A 20,537-nucleotide genomic window follows, 5' to 3' on the forward strand; every position below is an offset into this window, starting at 1 on the left:
CTGGGGAAATGCGAGTATGTAGTGTTAGTGTTACCCGTCGTTCACTCTGTTCTTTTTTCTCTTCCCAAATAATACTGTATATACTGTAGTGCACTGAACACTCTTAGATCATCACTGGTGATCGGAGAATACAGAGTAGCAAAAGTTATAGACGCTTTAGTGACCGAATCCCCCAGTCTAAAGGAGACTCCGTACCGAACCTATGATATCATTGCTACTGTGAACTTTAAAATATGTAAACCGAAAGATTTAATTCTTTAGAGACTCTCACTCTCATACGTGTCTGCACATCCGGATTAATCTTGTGTAGATCTATTAAACATAGGTATTGGGATGACATTAACAGTAAATATTTCACAATTTTAGACAAAAAGTATAATAAAGCATTTTCTAAGCGGTAGAGCTGAAATGTCATGTTTTCGTGAGTGTGTCAGTATCAAATAGAATTATATGCATATTAAGTTACCTTGGTAAATTACTTTGGTAAGCTACTATATATATTTTTTAGTTTCGCCTTGACCGCATTAATGTTGAGATGAGAAAAACATAAAACCCTTTTGCCATTGTTCAAAATTAAAACATAAAACGAGTGCATAGTCTTACATAATATTACATAAAAACATACTCAAATCATACATTTGCATACAGACAACCTAGTCTCCAGAGTCTTTACCAGAGTTTTAAATTCCTTCAGAGGTATTAAGTTCTGCAGACGAAGTTCAGCTTGAAGTGTGTTCAATGCGCCAGGTGCTGAAAACCTGAAGGCTTTCTTTCCCAGTTCAGTTCTTACTTTAAGAACAACCAGATTTAGAAAGTCCAAGAAGATTACGATTTCCTTGCTTCCAGATCAGGAATGATGATAAATAGGAAGGAAGTTTACCCAAAATGGCTTTGTAAATGAACATATACCAGTGAGTGAGGCGACGAGCTTGTAAAGATGACCAATTTACTTTGGCATAAAGCACACAGTGATGAGTAAGAGAACTGCTGTTTGAAATAAACCTCAGTGCTCCATGATACACACTATCTAACATGCATAAACAATGAGCAGATGCATGCATATACAGTACATCACCATAGTCGATGATAGGTAAAAACGTCGATTCAACTAGTTTTAATTTTACATAGAAAGAAAAGCCAGATTTGTTTCTATAATAGAATCCTAAAAGAGATTTCAGCTTTTTTGTTACATACTTAATGTGTTCCTTACAAGACAGGTGGTCATCAATTAAAAGTCCTAGATATTTAAAATTAGACACCAATTCTATTTGTTGACCATCTCTTGTTAAAATTTTTCCAGCTAATGTTAATCTATCCGTTTTAGAAGTGAAGAACATTAGTTTTGTTTTGTCTGCATTTAAACTGAGTTGTAGATGACAAAGTTGTTCTTGTATTTTGTCAAAAGCATCTTAAAGATATCATTTATTATGTGACAAGATTTAATAATCCAACAGTAACCTTTGTCATTTTTTTCCTAAAAGAGATCCAACAAAGGAAGTTTGTCATTGAGACCTTGACATCTAAATGATGAAAATATTGCTGGTGAAGGCAATGCACACCATCACAGATCTGTCTTGTACTCACAGTGGCATTCATCTCCATCAGCTGGCCTAATCAGTAATTTGATCAATTCTCCATCATCCAAAGTAAAATTCAAAGGTAATATATGTTTAAAGGTGATAATTTAAGCCATTCACAGAGACAAAAAAAAACAACTGGATTTTACTTTCCTCAGTATATTATTTTTTCTCTCTCTGTCTTTGGTCTCTCGATTTGATGAGTTTTGCAGGCAGCACCAGATCTAATGACCCAAGTGGCCCCTAAGAAATGATGAATAGGCCTGAGGTAAAACCAGCTTTTTATCACCTACTTTATTCACCTCCTATTCCCAAAGGACCCAGATTATGTAGATTATGTCATGATTGACATATGAATCTATTCGTTTATGATGAAACTAACTGAGCATTAAGCATGTGGAGTTTGTTTTAAAAGCCTGTAATACCCACATCAACTATTCAACTGTTCATATTATGGATCAACCTCAAAATATTAAAGGCACATCAATTATAGCAATATATCAATGGGACTTAACAGTGCTGGTACAGACTAACATGGGACACAAGGATGCCAAATTAACCATTTGATCTGATATTTTTACCAGTCATACATACAGTGTATTGTTTTGTTGGCATAGAATCTCCTCTGAACTCGGTACACACACCTACCACATATCCAGAAATAGATGTTTTCGTCGACTTAAATTCATGTTCAACACCACAGGACATTATCAGTGCTAACTGGACCTCTCAGATTTGTATGAGAATCCTTGCAGCTGGCAAAGTATGTGCTAGTCTGTAGATATTTGTTCTGTGGTTTCATAAAGTCGTAAAAAGATTTCTTCTGACTTGAAAGCAGAAGAGAAGCCCAGAGGAACCTGCCCAGCACCATAATGTGTGCTTGATGGGGGCAGGCAGGGGTGAGCAGTCATCAGAAGAAAAAGCAGCTGCCACGGTCAGTTTTACTCACAGTTACTCTTTGAATATGTGTAATAATAGAATACTGTGAAGCCAGTTATGTATTTTATCCTTTATAAGGTACATCTTGCAGTAATGAAACTCTAAGGGCCATTAAGCATTATTCCTCAAAATTCTTCAAAATATCTGAAACTGTGTTCTACTGGGGACTCCTTGGAAACTACTACATGACATTTACTGACTACTTATTACTGCATGTTTTCAAGACATACCAAGGAAGCTAAATGAAAGTTGAATATACCAAAGTACATGCATATTAAAAGCAATTATTTCCAGTCACTGCATTTAATTATGGTGTGTAATAACCCTGGGCCTCTTCAAGGAGCAGCCAAACTTGCTACCTGACCTATTTTATGTGTGCGGTATGTACAAATATATTGATAGAGCCTTCATCAAGATATTATATATATATATACATATATATCAAAAACTGTGTAAACATTATACATTTAGAGAAATACATCTCAAAATGAACCAGCATAAGGGTTAATGTGATGGCTTTGTCTAATAATTTATTTCATTTCATTTGGAATTCGTCAGTGCCTGAAACATATCTGCTACAATTTTAGGATCATATTTTAGTGTACAATATGTAAGCCAATATAACAATTTAGTAAACTTAGATTTACTTAGTTTTATACCATTTTTAAACACAGTATTACAGTAATATTGCAATGTATTATTGCCCCCTAGTGGTTAAAAAAACTAAGTAAACATCCACCTATTGTCCACCTACTGGAGGGAGGGGCGAGGGGGCTGTTTCAGGGGGCTTGGAGCCTATTCCAGGAAACACAGCAGGGCACAGGGCTGGGGAACCCTCTGGATGAAGAGACACATCACAGGGCACACACAACAACATAGACTTCAATTATTAGAAATTTTCTTTCATAAATTTCCTTGTAGTACCTGGTACCTCGGTTCTCGAACTCACTAGAACTCGAATTTCTTGAAAGTCGAACAAACCAGTTTGATCTGAACGCGATCTGAATATCAGAAGTCGAACCGTGAACGCTGACCTAATATAAATTGTAAGCGCCAGGAAATGAGTCATACTACAGTGCAATTCTTACTTGAATGCCTTCTTCACAGACTGGACGATTAACCAAATAAAGCAGCGCAACATTACAGTAACTAACAATTAATAAACCACTAACTTACGTGTACTATTACAGCATTTATGTCATTCATTTAAACTTTATTTTACCAGGTAAATTAACTGAAGACCAGTTCTCACTGCTTTACGTGATATTCGGGAGAAATAGATTACGCAACGGAACTGCCTGGGATACAAACGTCATGCGTGTAACTAAACTCTTCAGCCAATAAGGGCAAAGGTTTGTCGTCACGGAGGCGGTTCCAGTTTGTGCAGCCAGGTGAGAGGTCGCAATGCATCTAACCGTAATGCATTGCGTCAGGATCAGAATGCGTTGCTTTAAGCCAGCGCTGTAAGTGAGTTGAATGCACCCAATGACCGGATTGGGCTAACAAACTGAAACGCGGACTTAATACAGAGGACTAATGACAACAACCAGAAACAGCTGATCACATGGGGATCCCACACGAGGTTAACGAGGGGGCGTGGCATACGGAAGGAGCGGACGATCGGAGCAGGACAAGGGTAATGTTGGGATAAGATCTTTATCGTTTTGGAGGCCATTAAGAAAAAAATGCTCTTCCTGTTTTATCCTGTTCATTTTGTGTTTAAATGCTTAAAAAAACATATTTAGGTGTAATTTTGGGGGGCTGGGAACCAATTAATTGGATTTCCATTATTTCTTATGGGACAAATTCAATCAGAACTCGAACTTTTTAGGATTCGATCTGGAGTCCGGAACAAATTAAGTCAGCAAGCAATAGTTAGATAAACTGGATATTCAAGATTTTGTGTTGAAGATGTCATAAAGAAACTGGGCAAGCTGAAGACAAAAAACAGAGCAGAAGACTCAGAGAGCTGTCTGTGCCTGAGCAAAGGTCACTTCTTTAAGGTACAGAAAGAAATTCAATGATATTCTCACTCAGAATCAGAGTCATCTGGTACCAAGTCATGCTTCAGCTGTGAAAAGTCTTCTACAAAATATTTTTACCTTTTTTTCATAAAGGTAACAAGTAGACGAGATTTCAGTATGTAAAATACCATAAAGCATGGAGTGGCAGAGGGTCTTATAGGCTTGCAGCCTTCTGTCAAGAACTCTGTACCTCAACTGAGGCTATGTCGGATCACTTGGATAGCAAGAAGACTGCAAAGCAGCCAAAGTCGAAAGAAGAGCTCTGGCAAGTGCTGAAAGAAGCTTAGAGGAAATTTACCATAAGACTATTTGAAAACATTATACAGCAAGATATCAAAGTGAATTGCTCCACTATTATCTTCAAAAGACCAAACAAGCCTCCAGAAGACTGAAAGCAACATTTTCAGCCATTTAGTCCTCAACATTTTTATTTGAGTGCAAAGCAGATTATTCCACAAAAGTAACAGCTTTACACATCTGAAGTTGTATTGCAATTAAAATGAAATACAAAAAACTATTAAATATCCATTTATTAATGTTTTTGCCTAATAAATTAATACAATAAAAACTGTCCACTGTACATAAAACAAATCAAAATGTAATCTTTCTTTGATTATCTATGTTAATTTGCTTTTAAATTCTATTTTTATGTTACTTTTTAAAAATGCATTTATACACAATATGCCTTGTACTAGATAAGTGGTACTGAAAATCCATCCATCCATCCAAGAAACTTGGAATGTCACATGCAGACAGTACCATGGTTGGCAGACATTGACAAGCCCTGACTTACTCAAAGTTCACGTATTACTTCAGTACTGGTCCATTGCAGTCATTTTCAGCTTTTGTAACTCATGAGTAGCATATCACTGTCAAAATCAACCCCATTATAAAATCAATCTCTGACCAAGGATCTTCCTATTGATCTCTGCCAAAGCCACTGAAAACACAAAAGCTTTCTCATCTGAGAGACTAGCATAAATATCAATGTCCTTGTCTTGCTTTTCTGTAAGGGAGGGAGATGATATTATGTGAGATATAGATTGATGAGAAAGACAACATTGCAAAATGTAATATAAGGATACAAACATATGACATGAAATTGATAGCAGGACTTATGTATGACTTGAGTTGGAGTGTAAGAGATAATTTAATTCAACTAAATTCAAAAAGTTGTATTTGTCCCCAAGAGGGAATTAAGAAAGCACCAGGTAGCCCAAGGCTTTTGAATGTTAGCATTGTAAGCTTAATTATACCTCATGATGACCACACTTTCACAGGTACCTATCTCACTAATCTCAGTAACCACACCAATATTACTTATTTATATTTCTGACAGTGATATTTTAGCTATTCTATGAAAGCAGAAACAAAACAAACAGTCAGCCATCTTGTTTTATGCTGGTGTTTGATTGCTATTTTTCACCAGTTATTCAGTTTGCAGTGTAGTGTCGAGCACAGTAACGTCAGAGATAATCAATCTGCTGTTTATTCAACTTCAATCAAAAGAAGGTAATATATGCATTGCAATAAATTAAATGCATTGTTTTCATGTGTTTATATTGCATTATTGCAACAAGCAAGTAGCCTGTTTTACTACAGGGCTATGGGCTAAGACACAAAAAACCAAGTTAAATAAGCTGGAGAATGGAGAGAGGAACTTCATGTGTCCTAGTTTTCATTAGTCAACTGTAATTTCTAAATTTAAAATGTTAGATTTTCAATATTTCAAATTTTTACGTTACGTTAATTTTCACTTTTTATGACCTATTGACCTGCAATCTGCATGCATTGACAGTCTGTTTATTGTTTACGTTTACAGCTTTTCTTGCATTTTCCCACTGTGCCATGCCATTGCTATGTTTGCTAATTAATATTATAACTATTTGCCTGATTGCAGAGCAGATGGACTTTAGCGACTGTGACACCACAGAACTGTGTATTAAAACCGAGTTTACAGGTTGACTATAAGAATCACATTTAACTATAAGTGTTAGTGCAGTACACTGTACAATTTATTGCAAATAAACCATTATTACATGTTCTATCTATGTTCTTGAGCATAAACAAATTGTCTAATTGGTAAATATACTGTGTATAACATCATCCATTTTGTGATATAAACTAAAATGTAGATGGGCGACCTGTAAACATTACACAGTTATGAAATAATTTGGCACACATTAACTTTTGACCACGTGGAACAAATTTGGAGGGTGAGAGTAAAGAATTTATGATTTTTTTTTCTCATAGTACCTAAGTGACACCCTACTGAACATTCCATTTGGCTTTAATTTTCAGTTCTTTTGAATAAAACACGTATGGTCAAGACTGCGTGGTTTGATACTGTTATGATTCTACTTAAATCATTTTTTTAGGAAACCTCCCACTGTTTACATTAAGAAGCAAAATGGAAACTGCAAACTGTAAAGAGTGGATTTGGCTTTGTGTAATGTTTAACAGTCGTTTACCTCTCTCTTCCTCTTGCTTCTTGTGTGCAATGGTTTTGGGCCGTCCCCTCCCTCTTCGGACCTGCTCACATTGGCTGTTTGAGCGGGACTGCCTTCTCTGCTCTTTGTGATTGGCTGAGGTCGAACTAATCTTCTCTGCTTGTATTCTTTCTGTCCTCCTCCTTTTAGCATCTAGCCTATCTGTAAAATTGACCATCACAAATGAACAGTTTAATCTTTAAGAGGAGAAAACTATTTCATATATCAGGCAATCCAAGACAATGTTTTTTGTATGTTATCTAGACAGTGAGAGATGATTAAATGTATCTACATGATTGTTAATGTTCCTTCTTCAGAACTATGCATTATTCTCTGAAAACACTGGCAAATATGTCTTTAATCATTTTAATGACTAATAAACCAGTTTGTCCAGTTTTTAATTATTAAAGAATCTTTTGAATCATATGAGACTGTATGAATGAACACCACATCATAATACAACTGAACTAGAAGGATCTGTGTAAATATCTTGATAAAAATGTAAACGCATAACTTGTTAGAGTCAGAGGTTCGTATGCTTAAACAAACACGCAGCATATACACACAACACAGAAGCACGTATATACGACTTTTATAACTGGAAAATACATGAATGAATATCAAATAATCTATCTACATAATATAACGTATTGTAGACCAATAACATTTATGAGCTCACTATGACAGCGATATAATATAATGGGGCCACACAGAAAAGGAAATGGCAGAAAGTAAATCTCTGAGTGGGGTGCGCTCATTGGTCTGACTGAAATGCAAATGTTTAATACATAGCAGGGAAAAATTCCTCTAATTTCTTGTATTTTTTCAAAGGGAAGAAATGTGGAACATTAAAGAATAATTTTTATTGTCATCTTTGTTGCCTCTATTCAGTTAAAATTAACATTCTAACCAAATAGTTGGAAATAATTCACACAGTGATCTTTCTCCTCATATTCACTTGGAAAGGAATACTAATATAATCAGTTTCAGTCCTGAATATTTTTTTCCAGCTATTGCTCAACCACTTATTTTGATGAATTTGTGGATTGAGAAATATTTTAGTGACCTTATCATATAACAATTGTGCAGATCCACTAAAGTCAAAACAGAATCATGCGATGAGATAAACAAAGACAAACTAAGGACCAAAACACAGAGAATAAAATATGGGTTTTAATGGAAAATATACCAGTTAAGCAGGAAGTTTTAATACATGCTGAAGTTACGCAGCTGAACTCCAAAGGGGCATAATTTAGTGTGTGTGTGTGTGTATATATATATATATATATATATATATATATATATATATATATATATTAAAATCACTACTTCTTACCCAATGTGGTTGATGATCTCTCAGCCTGTTTAGCATTTAGGAGTTTTCGGCTAATAAACACATAGCCACAGTGACAAGACTTGCAGGCTACTGGAATCTAATAATGAACAAACAGCGTTTAGTGATATGTCTGTGTATCAATGTAACATATAAAGTTACCGGGAAATGTATCACGGCATTTATTTGAATATTTTATTGCATTACAGGCAGGTATAACAATTCTCGTTCCACCCAGCTTTCTTTGTAATGTCGTTGAGAGTTTCCCGGAATATGACATGAGCAGTTTCCAATAAAAATAAAACGATAACTGAGTAGGCCTATGAGAACATTTTAAAATATCGATACAGCTTCATGTACGTAGAGCAGAATACTTAAAATCGGCGGTAAAATTAACACAATTCTGCATTGCTTTTGTTGGCCGCTCATTTTCATAATCCTTTTCTTTATATATACACCACTCACACGATGTATCGCAAGGAAGTGATCCGTATTTGTAACATAGTCTCGCACTGATGTTTTTCTTCGCTGTACTATTCATGAAATAATAGAGGAAATACAACATGTTTCAAACTATTTCAAGACAACGATTACGGGTTCCATGTCCCAAATCTCCTGCATCAAACATACATTATTTTAAATAAATCGCTGTTAACGACGCAAACACGGACAACTATTTTATTACAATAAAATAAAACAAAAATGTAACATACTTGTGCATATATTCTTACCTGTTGATCACAGTCAGGACATGATTTAGTGGCCATTTTCACTTTCTTTGATTTATTTGTCGACATGCTAAATGTGATTTGTTACAGTCCGGTAATCACCCTCTAGGTTTTTGACAAATATATATAGAAATTTAAGGCTGAGCAAGCAGTAAGGTAGGCAGGCAGGCGCGCTAATACACACACACACACACGCACGCACGCACGCACGCACACACACACACACACACACACACACACACACAGTACCAACGTTACTAATGATCATGCGCATTTGAGGAAGTGAGATGTTTGATTTCTTCCTTTTCCATATATCAGCATTGAGCATGCGCGATCCTTCAGCAGGGAAAAAGGGCAGAGCAGAGATAAGAAAAAACAGTAAGGACTTTCTGAACTGTTTTATATTTTGATTCAGTACAGACTATGCATACAGATTACATACTTCATACTTATGGAATATATATTTGCAGCAGTCATACAGTTTTACAGAAATTTACTGACATTTCTCTTAAAATTAACCTTCGTAAGTTTCCAGACGTGCATTTTTAGGTGCAATAAACTTTCAAGGTAAATAAATCTAAAAGTTTAAAATAATCAATTTAAAGAAATTTTAGAACGAACTTTTCATCACGAACAGAAACAATTGTCAGTGCTTATTGTCATATTGTCTTAGATGTGTATGTTTAGTGTTGAGTCAGATGTCTGAGCTTTACAGACTATGTTAAAATATACAGTATACTCTGTATCTGGAAGAGATCACTTAGGAACAAGAATTTTGCTCCTCACAGAAGTATCTACCTTAAGTAGTAGCAATTTTTAAATTCTTATGAAATGAGTGTTGCCAGACACAATAAAATATATTGGACATTAGCAAATATGTGATTTAAAAATTACTTTATGCATTAATTGAAAGTTCATACTAAACATAAAAATAAAAGCTTTCTTAGTATGTAGTTTGCTATGTTTGAAACAACTGGTCATGAACAAATTGGAGTAATTGGTTTGTCTGTTTTTGAATACTGTCCCCAACTGATGGAACATTATGACCCCATCCCCCCAATTAAATTACTTGGTCATGGAAGTGTAAAAAAAAAAAAAATAGAGAAATATATTCTCAGATTCCAAAATTAAGGGATAGATAAGGAAATAATTACTGACTTAATGTAACAATTATAATTAAACTAGAGTAAATACTGGTTTTACAAAATCAAACCATCCTCCCATTTTTTTTTCTTTTTTTAACTACCTCACCTTCAAAATTTAAGATTTAAATTAATAAATTTATGCAGGAGCTTCTTATACAGAGATCACATTCAGGCAGAAAAACAGAAAAGAGAACCATAGAATCCAATTAACACATGACAATTTATTGTACAAGTAACATGAACAAACATGTGCATCAACACAGAAATCAATTACAATATCTTCAAATGTTCAACAGCAGGTGTCAAGAGTTTGGACAATGCACTTTTCAGTAACAATCTGATTTATCAGGATATGTCCAGGGCTAATGAATGTAAGCGTTCTGCTATGCTGAGGAGGAGAACACAATATGACAGCAGCTTTGACATCCTCCTTTGAAGAAAAAAAACAACAGTATTTACATTATTGGCTCAATTTTGGTCAAGCAACTGGTCAGCACTACACAAAAGCTGAAGGAAGGGAGAAGGGGGAAAGGAGGAGAAAAACAAAGTAGGACAAAAGCTTACTGCAACACTAGCTTATCTCCACCCAAAGCAGATGCTGGAGTCAGTTTAAACAGCTTTGAGAAGAAATGATAGCTTTGCACGGACTTGCTTATAACAGCTGAAAACTATGACAATTTATTTCTAACAAACAGCCCATTGTCATGAGTGCACAAAAAGATGGGTGGTGCAGTTCAAGAAGCAGCAAACATCTGCTGCATTTGAAGAGCCAGCTGAATGACAACAGGTTTAGTCAATTACATATAGGCTGGTTTAAAAAGTGCACACTATGACTAGAATGAATAAACCCCAAGCAGCCAATGAGCATACAGGTTCTCTCTCACCCACATTTCAAAGGAAGCTGCTAATATTGTGTGGCTTATGCCACAGCACTTACTGTACAGCAAAAAAAAGATGTTTAGGGCTTTGTAAAATGACATGCGATATTGCTCAAATTTTGAACATTTCTTTCAGCTTCATAATCTGACAAGTATTTATGCATAGACCCCCGCCCCCCACCCCCCGCTTAATGTTACAAATGTGTTCCTGTGTTACAGGTTTGAAACATTATACCAGCTTTGAGGCCAAGTGATGAAGATTGACAACTGCTTCCACTTTATACACGTTTATCCCCAACCCCATTTTAAAATGCAAAGGGAATTTTAAAAGTCTACAGGGGAAATTAGTGGTTTAAAACAAAAAGAAAAACAATAAGTAAATTATACTGATAGACAGTGAGGTTTTTCCTCTACGAATCATTCAAATGTGCCAAACTTTTAAATTAATTCCATACCAAAAAAAAAAAAAAAAGATTTAATCTAACTTTTTTTAATTGGTTCTGGACTGCCTATAGAAGACAGAATGCAAGAGTACTGGGGGCAGCACCAGATATTTGATGGAAAGGTACAAGGAGTTGCAGAAGTAAAATATGTTAAATTCAAGCCACAAAGATCTGGAAATCCATTTCCTGTGCATTGTGATTTTACTACTGGTGGGCACACTGGACTCCAGGTCCATGGTGACCACTCTCCTCATCTGAGCTGTCGTTATACGCCTCCCGCCTATGTCCGCCAGAAGTGCCTTGACTCATGTCAAAGTCCAGGAGGTCGACCTCCTCTGCGTCTCCAGAAACAATGGGCACCTCAGCCCGGGCAGGCAGCAAGTCTTCCAGTTCCTGAAATTAAATTGAAGTATTACACAACAGGACAAAACCAGGGGTTCCACAGTACAATGTGTATCTATAAATAAGCTAATGAAAGGAAATATCAACTGCAAAAGGTACACACAATTCAACACAATAATAAAAATGAGAAGTCTGCAGGGAGAACAGGCAATGCATCACTCTCCGGCAAGATGTTTTAGCTGTCTCTCTGTATCTTAATGTTCACTGCTACTTTTATTTATTGTTCTTTAGAGTTATGTTGATCAAGTCAGAGAGGTACGCAAGCAAATAAGTCATTGTGCTTCTGCAAATGACAGCTTTTAAATCCTTCAATTATAGTAGACACCAACAAAATTAAATTCAGTAAACCATACAAGCTTATAATTATAACCTTAAAATACAATGAGAGACTAAAACTTTTCAGGGGGGCAAGCATCCCTATAATACTCACAGAAAGCTTCTCTGGGCTGATCCAGTTGTTATCTGGGAATTCCACTTCAAATTTAATATACAGATCCCCCTTTTCAAATGGATTACGATACTGCGGCATACCTTCACCCCACACTACTCTGACAGAACCTGCAAAGCAAATAGTATTGTGGGAAATCAACTCATTTAATAGACTATGACCAATTTAAAATGGCAACCCTCACAGCAAAGTACTTGTTCAACAAAGGGAGGAAAAAATCTCACAGAGGTCATCAGTGCCAAACATACCTGGCTCAATTACTTTACCAGCAGGATACTTCACAACAATCTGTCTGCCATCTAAATGTTTCAGTGTGAACTGGAATCCACAAAGTGCTTCAACAAGGCCGATTTTGTGAGTCATGTGCAAGTCATTGGCATCTCTTTTGAATGTCTGGAAGAAACATTACACGCTTTAAGCCTTAAAGCCACAGTTCAATTAGGAGGAAATATTCCACGACAATCAAATCAGAATCTAAGACATTAAGCAGAAAGCCCATCAAACATAGAAAGTTATATCTAGTATAAACCACACTGTATTCATCTTGAAGATGACACCACTCCATTGCTTTCAAACAATAAAAAATATGCTTGTTAACAGGCTGTGGTTTTCCATGTTGTATCCAGTCAAATTAGTACATCTTGCTTCATATATATATAGAGACACACACACACACACACACAGTAAAATCCCGTAATAGTGGACTCGCTTATAACAGAATATTGTCTATAACAGACGAGGTCCCCTGGTCCCGGCTGTCCGGCTTTAAGAACATGCAGAAAAAGCATCGTATATAGCAGACTCGCATGTAACGGAATTTCGCTTATAACGGACAAAGAATTTGGTCCCCAGGGCCGCTTTTAGCTGTAGGTTTGTTCGGCTATAACGGACATGCAGGCTCCGGCCACCAAGGTGCGTGGAATGCCGGTGATATCCAGCACAGATACGTAGTCGGGATTAACAACAGTCATGCATCTGGTCAGGTAAAGTTGGATTACTACATGTACAATATAATAATCTATACCACGTGTGTCTGCTGGGGTGTGGCATGAGTAAATGGTGTCCTGTAGTTGTGTTCTGGGCATACAGCAACTCTGGATATAACAGACTTTAGATATAACGGACTGTTTTGCCAGGCCCCTTGAAGTCCCTTATAATGGGATTTTACTGTAACAGCGAATTTATAAAGCCAGTGTCACAAATCTAGCTGAAAGGTAACTTATTGTATAATGATTAAATTCTGAAAATTCTCGTTAAAGATAATGGCAAAGGTTTAAAACTTGCACTTTAAACAGCGTCCTGGGTGCCACCAACATGTTTTTCCTCTAAATATCCCGAAGCAGGCTCAGTCTGTCGGTGACAGGGAAATAAAACCCTGCCCCAACTCCATCACTCTGATGTTCCAATTTAATGTATTCTATCGGACAAACTAATGGCATAGATCAATAAAACAAATTTTATCAGTACAGGTATAAATTTACAGCTCAGGACAACAGTGCACTGAGCTGCCAGCACAGCCTGCACTGTCCCGCATGATCACCGATGACATGTTTCATTTCTAAAATTATGTGGAAGAAATACAGGAATTGCTGGCACTTCTCCAAGTCTTGGTTTAGAATTCCAATTCAAGCTTTAACTGAAATATATCCAGGTCATGAGAACGAGAAGGTTCTGGCTGCTTACATCAAAATGAACGCAGGGCTTACAGTAATATATAACTGTACCTCGTGCTCCTTCTCCTGCAGGACAAGGACAATATCTCCAGGTTCAACTCCAGGTGCCTGGTCGGCCTCCCCTCCAAAGGTAATTTTTTGACCATGCCTCATGCCTTTGTCAACATGAACCTCCAGGATTTTTACTTCTTTCACCACTTTCTTCCCCTCACACTTTTTACAACGGTCTTTTTCATTTATAACTTCACCTATAAGTGTAACGAAACAGGATTCAGCTTAGGGGTCAAGGCCATTCTACTACCATGACAACAGCAAAATGTAATCAGCCTGAACAATTTATGATTTCTGAGGTTTGAAATTTTGTATATGATCCAAAAATCCATTCCCTCTAGAAAGCATCTACATTTCAGCAATCAGCAGTCTTACCTTCACCATTACAATCAGTACAGACAGACTGCATCTGCTGGACCATACCAGGACCCAGCTGTCGGATGATAATGCGCATACCCCGTCCCCTGCACGCCACACATTTCTGAACAGCTCCGGTCTTACCCCCCTGGCTGTGAAAGAAACAATGAAACAGAGAAATAAATGAATGAAACAAGTCAGAGAGATAAAGGATTTGGGCAGGCCTGGAATACAGCCTCGCACACAATTCATTGACCACATTGAATACAACCTCATCAAGTTTGTAGAAAACTACCTGAATAAGCTTCCTAGCTAAAGAGGTGAGCAAAAAGCTTCTCATGCCATGATATAACTGGCTTATTGCCCAGATATGTCCCCTCAGCGAGTTTAAAACATTTGTTAATTAAGGAACATTTGAATACTTGAAATAAAAAAAACAAAACAAACAAAAAAAACAAATGCAAGCATTGCTTATGGGGTTTATCTATGCACTGCAGGAGAACTAATGACCCACAGCATTCATGCCAAGATTCCACTGCAATTTTTATGAAGTACCAGAGCCTGAATTTAACAGTGTTTCTAGCACAAAATGCCATGTCTTTACATACCCGTTACAAGTGTTACACAGAACATTCTTGCTTAGTTGCAGTTTGGTTGTTTTTCCATTATACAAATCTTCAAGAGAAACCCTGCCCAGGGCACAGATAATTTAAAATGAGAAACACCAAAACATAAGCATTTAAAACACCTAACGAAAGAAAAAACAGTTACACATTATACAACTTTTACACTACAGATGCTCCCCGAGTTACGATAGTTTTATTGGAATGTAAACCCATTGTAAGGCAAAATTTCATTTTAATACAGTAAACCTAACAAAATAGCCTAGTTTAGCTTACTGTAAGCATGCCTAGAACACTTACATCAGACTACGTTTTGACAAAAGCATTAACATAAGGCTATTTTATAATAAAGTGCTGAATATCTCATGTAATGTATTGAATAATCATTCCCATCAAAAAGTCAAAATATCATAACATGGACCATCATAAACCAGAAAACGTCTGTAAATATGTCTCACACACACACACACACACACACCACACACACACACACACACACACACACACACACTAGGGCTGGGCAATATAGCTGTAAAACACTCGATATTTTATGTCACAGTATCGATATTCAATATACATTGATCTCAATTCTTAAAAAGTCAGTGGATTATGGTTTTAATTTATTCAAATCAATGTTTCTTAACTAGAATCTCTGAACATATGAAAATTAGAAAAAAAATTTAATTGCCTGAAATTTAAACAAAGATTTAAATTTAAGTATTTAACAGTTAAACGCTTATATTCAAAATGAGTGTTTGCAGCAATAGTACTATTTTGTTTCTCTGCTGAACTGTTTCACATGAACCAAAAAAATTGCTAAATGAAGTCAAATTGCATCCAGATTGTGAGGCAAACAAATGTGCGTACTGCAAACAAAGCCACATATGTACTGCAAACAAATTAATGTATGGAGAGATTTCTCTTTGGAAAGTTTTTACTATATATATTTGAAATAGTTTTTTCCTTTGTATTTTGCTTTTCAGCACTCACTTTTCTTTATGGCACTTCTGCTGCACTTTGCAGTACATCTTTCCCTTTGCATTTCAATATCTGGCCTCTTTTTGATGTGGTGTGGCTGGACAGGGCTTTGTGGGGGTGTCCATCACTACCCAATCCATACCAAGTGCCTGATTTGTAGCTTGCATGTCTGCTCATACACAGCGTTTTTGAATAGGTGTTCACCATCTGGCACAGCCTGTGCATACAACACGTCCTGGCACTACCTGATTCATTCGTCCTGCCATTTTACAGAAAATCGTATTGTCTACATTTACAATAGATAAAATCAATAGATACATTTTTACATATGAAATGGCTTGATAATGTATCAAATACCATATAAAAATTCACTACATCACACAGCCTTCTCACACACACACACGATCTGATCAAAGACCCATTGGAAAACATTATCCAAGATTAAATTTAAAGTTCCAATTTACATCAGACCTTTAAAAAAAAAAGCTAGGAATATTTTTATTGTAAGAAGTTTGAACGAGCAGATAATGTCTGTTATGGGGAAGGAGAAACAGCGGCAAGACAAACATCAATTAGATGACGGGAAATTAAACTGCCTATGGCTCACTTGAGTGGATGGACCATGTCTTCCCCCCGACGTCTTCCACCGTTTCGGCTTCTAGCCTGTCCTCCCATGAACCCAAACAGTCCGCCTCCAAAGATATGTGAGAAAATGTCATCCATCCCTCCACCGCCTCCACCACCTTCCCGAAGGCCCTGCTCTCCATACCGGTCATACAGCTCCTTTTTCTCTGGGTTGGTGAGCACTTCATAGGCAAAGCTTATTTCCTTAAACTAAATTGAGAATAACAGTCATTGTCAAAAGCTGGGCTAATTCATGTTTGGAAGGAAACTTCTCAGGAAAAAACACAAAGGTCTGACCTCTCAATATCATATTAGATTCTTAGGGGGAAAAAAAACAAGCACACTAACATAATTACCATTTTAACAAACACAATCCTTCTAAATTTATTAGTATAACCTAGTTTTCAGAATCTGCACTGCTACAATTTAAATAATCAGGATCCCCAGTGTAAGCCCATAAAATAAGATGAAAATTAGACACTAATTTAAGCACACTTCTAATGTGACTTTGTGAAGAGGCCCCATACCAAAAACAACGTGATGATATAGAATTAGTTTGGCGTTTTAAGAACATATAAATGGGTACATTTAATCACCAAGTAATACCGATGCTTCCTCTAATAACTTTTGCTTAAGCCGATTTAAACGGCACACTTCAAATCATAATCAACAAAATGAAAAAAAATGGTTTGGTTTTTCCACTACCCAGGTTAACATTTAACCCGTTAAATAAACAATAAACCTACAATACAAATCAGTACCTTTAATCACAATGTATCATCACAGATTTTACACAGACGATGTTAACTAACCACTGGCTTCACATTTAACTGTAGATGCCGGTAATAAATTTAAAATAAAAACAAGAACCATTCAGAAATTATGCTGGTTTACCTTGTCTCCAGCGTTTGGATTTTTATCAGGGTGGTACTCCTTTGCTAGCTTACGGTATGCCTACAATGAAAAATACATATGCATTTCAAAACTGTCCGAAATATGTTAGCTATAGCAATGTCTTCTCTTGGACGACAGAGTTCAAGTCACAGATACAATCAAAATATTTTTCCAATCAAGCGCAACCGCTAAATAAACCCAATTCACACAATACGTTTACAAATTTCGACGTTTATTATAAGGGTCCATTTACTAATGTCATGATCTACTGTAACCGCGAACCACAGCACTTTAACTCCAAATCGCTTTTTATAACATTCTTAATTTAATACCGAAATGGTCCATGATTGTACGTGTTAACAAAGCCCAGGTTAAATTATTTAGAGAAATGTTTTGGTATCTATGACTTAGACAAGCTCATCACAGTCTCATCAGATCAACTTTTTTGCTTTTAATTTTTAGACTTTTAGACATCTGTAAATGTGTGCAAATAGCTGGCTAACCAAGATAACCCATAATCCCACCAACAATGCCATCGTCAAGTAACATGCCAGTTAGAACACCAGCTTTTAACAAATCACCAACCGGTAGACACACTGCTAGCTGTCTTCGCAGTATAACCGGAGGCTAGCTGCTTAGCTACCAAATGCTACATTCTGAAACGAGTCGTGCAAGGTAAATAAAAAACGTATTACTACGAAACCAAGCCACAGGCGGCAATAACCGCCAAAAGAACATGAACAACAATAAGTAAAAGGAGTAATAAAAACGGCAACCTATGCAAACCTGACTTTGCCTTAGCTTTTCCACCTGGGCCCTACACAATATATGCGTAGGCCCCGCTAGTAAAGCTAGTAAATGCCCCCTTCCCTAATTCCTTAACCAGCTAGCCGGCTGGCTTTGTCACTCAAGTGACTTAAGCTGAAGAGCTTCGGACAAGAAAGCCACCTATCAATACCTTCTTCAGTTCGTTTTCAGAGGCGGACGGGGAAACCCCTAAGATGTCGTACAGTCTGGTGTCCGCGACGTTAGCCATGGTGGCGTTAAGAGGTGGACTCTCGGCTTGCTAAACGGAGGAGGACAGAAAGAGGAGCCGGCCGGAAACTTCATACGCAATGGGTCAACTTTAACCTTTCTGCGTCACACACACAACAGCCCCTCCCCCCACTATTAAGTACAGTATGTGCACAAAACATGAATTAGTCTTCCGATTGCGTCACATAATAATAATAACAATAGTAATTAGAACAATAATATTAATAGGAATAATAATAATAATAGTAATAATAATAATGTTGCGGCAAATCTGGGGAATCTGTGCAGTGAGGGCACACTGCATTGGGGCGATACTATGGGCAGTACTATACATTAATGCTTGAAGTATATTATGAACTACTTCAGGTAGTACTAAGTATTCTTTATGGCAGTAATATTTTAAATATGGAAACAATAGTAATCATTACTAAATGATGATTATTAGATCTGTCCTTAACGTGTGGTTACAGTTCAGGTTATTATGATGTACATTAACCAAACAAAATACAAGACTTTTGGCTATTTTTTTTAATTATTGTATTCATAAATTTTTATGAAATTGGATTCTCCCTTGTGGGGTCTGGAAAAATGTCCCCACAGGGTAAAAACTACTAGGTTTTTATAACTTTGTGGGGACACGCACACATACCACATAATCGCACACACATATACATACATGTACACACACTCACTATACCAAAGTTACTTCTGAGGGGGCACCAACTTGCCAGCCAATTTCACATTGCCTCGGGGTTGTTAACTAGGACTGGTTCTGCACAGTGGGGTCCAAAAGTCTGAAACCACTTTGAAAGTCTATGAATTTTAAATTAAGTTTTGGCATGGGCAAAGACATACCAGCATTTCACGGTGAATCACTGGACAAAAGAAAAGTATCAGCCCATTCTTTAGAGGCATGCTATACCCTCTGGTTTGGATCTTCCGGTGAGTAGGATTCATACTGCAGCAGGATAATGACCCCAAACATACCTCAAAGGTCTTTGAAGAGCAGGAGTACTAATTAAGCAGCAGTCACCTGACCTCAACCCCATCAAACATTCATGGGGGCACTAGAAGACTGAGCAAGCCAAGCATGCAGTGACATCACATGATCTTTAGAAGATTCTCAGATCAAGCTGGATAATATGGATCTTCAGGTTTTCACAAACTCCTGGAGTTCATGGCAGCTCAATAAGCAAAGGGGACAAACTGAAAATTATTTACACTTTTCATTCAAATTGCTATGCTGATAATATCAGTTGTAATGAAGAGTTTTATGTAAATTCAATTCAATTCAATTCAATAAAAAAAAACTTTATTTTTCCCCTAGGCACACAGGGCAGTTGAACAAGGACACAATGATGTAAAGTGCAACAGTAATTACAGTATTTGGAAGGTACTGTGCAAAATTGCAGTCAATCAGGTAGATGAGAACTGAATAAGTATGTAAAAGGGAGGGATTATTAGTGGGCATGGGGGGGTGGGTCAAGTGCAAAATGAATGACGGGTTCCAGAGCAGGAAGGCAGAGGGGAAGAGAAGACTGTGAATTGAGGAGTTGAACCACCCTGGGAACAAAGGTGGCTCTCCTCCTCTGAGTCCACTCAAACTCCGGGAGCAGAGCATGGGAGGGATCCTGCAGCCGGGACAGCGGAGCCGTCGTCCTGAGGAGAGCCACTCAAACTCCGGGAACAGAGCATGGGAGGGGTCCTGCAGCCGGGACAGAGGAGCCGTCGTCCTGAGTGGAGCCACTCAAACTCCGGGAGCAGAGCATGGGAGGGATCCTGCAGCCGGGACAGAGGAGCCGTCGTCCTGAGTGGAGCCACTCAAACTCCGGGAGCAGAGCATGGGAGGGGTCCTGCAGCCGGGACAGAGGAGCCGTCGTCCTGAGTGGAGCCACT

At 37.3% G+C, this 20,537-nt stretch overlaps 2 protein-coding genes across 2 annotated transcripts; both read right to left on the reverse strand.

Annotated features, from left to right (window-relative positions):
• Positions 1–4,950: 4,950 nt before the first annotated feature.
• LOC111849643 (UPF0547 protein C16orf87 homolog) lies at positions 4,951–9,346 on the reverse strand. Its single transcript, XM_023822702.2, has 4 exons — positions 9,094–9,346; positions 8,366–8,462; positions 7,012–7,191; positions 4,951–5,546 (listed from the first exon to the last, which is right to left on the reverse strand). Exons 1-4 carry the CDS (start codon positions 9,157–9,159, stop codon positions 5,428–5,430), a joined length of 462 nt encoding a protein of 153 aa, XP_023678470.1. The 5' UTR covers positions 9,160–9,346; the 3' UTR covers positions 4,951–5,427.
• A 1,090-nt stretch (positions 9,347–10,436) lies between these two features.
• Positions 10,437–18,731, reverse strand: LOC111849653 (dnaJ homolog subfamily A member 2-like). Its single transcript, XM_023822725.2, has 9 exons — positions 18,565–18,731; positions 17,607–17,666; positions 16,696–16,922; positions 15,096–15,176; positions 14,506–14,639; positions 14,131–14,327; positions 12,655–12,799; positions 12,389–12,516; positions 10,437–11,949 (listed from the first exon to the last, which is right to left on the reverse strand). Exons 1-9 carry the CDS (start codon positions 18,640–18,642, stop codon positions 11,761–11,763), a joined length of 1,239 nt encoding a protein of 412 aa, XP_023678493.1. The 5' UTR covers positions 18,643–18,731; the 3' UTR covers positions 10,437–11,760.
• Positions 18,732–20,537: the final 1,806 nt, after the last annotated feature.

This window comes from Paramormyrops kingsleyae, chromosome 13 (genome assembly GCF_048594095.1).
Source record: "Paramormyrops kingsleyae isolate MSU_618 chromosome 13, PKINGS_0.4, whole genome shotgun sequence".
In the NCBI taxonomy this organism is placed as follows: domain Eukaryota; kingdom Metazoa; phylum Chordata; class Actinopteri; order Osteoglossiformes; family Mormyridae; genus Paramormyrops; species Paramormyrops kingsleyae.

Coding starts and splice junctions, on each gene's coding strand:
- LOC111849643 (XM_023822702.2), bottom strand. CDS start 9,159: ATGTCGACAAATAAATCAAAGAAAGTGAAAATGGCCACTAAATCATGT. Junction 7,192..8,365: donor GAGATCATCAACCACATTGG/GTAAGAAGTAGT, acceptor TCAATTTTACAG/ATAGGCTAGATGCTAAAAGG. Junction 5,547..7,011: donor GAAGCAAGAGGAAGAGAGAG/GTAAACGACTGT, acceptor CCTCCCTTACAG/AAAAGCAAGACAAGGACATT.
- LOC111849653 (XM_023822725.2), bottom strand. CDS start 18,642: ATGGCTAACGTCGCGGACACCAGACTGTACGACATCTTAGGGGTTTCC. Junction 14,328..14,505: donor TACTGATTGTAATGGTGAAG/GTAAGACTGCTG, acceptor TTACACTTATAG/GTGAAGTTATAAATGAAAAA. Junction 12,800..14,130: donor TGCAGGAGAAGGAGCACGAG/GTACAGTTATAT, acceptor TGTTTCTTCCAG/ACATTCAAAAGAGATGCCAA.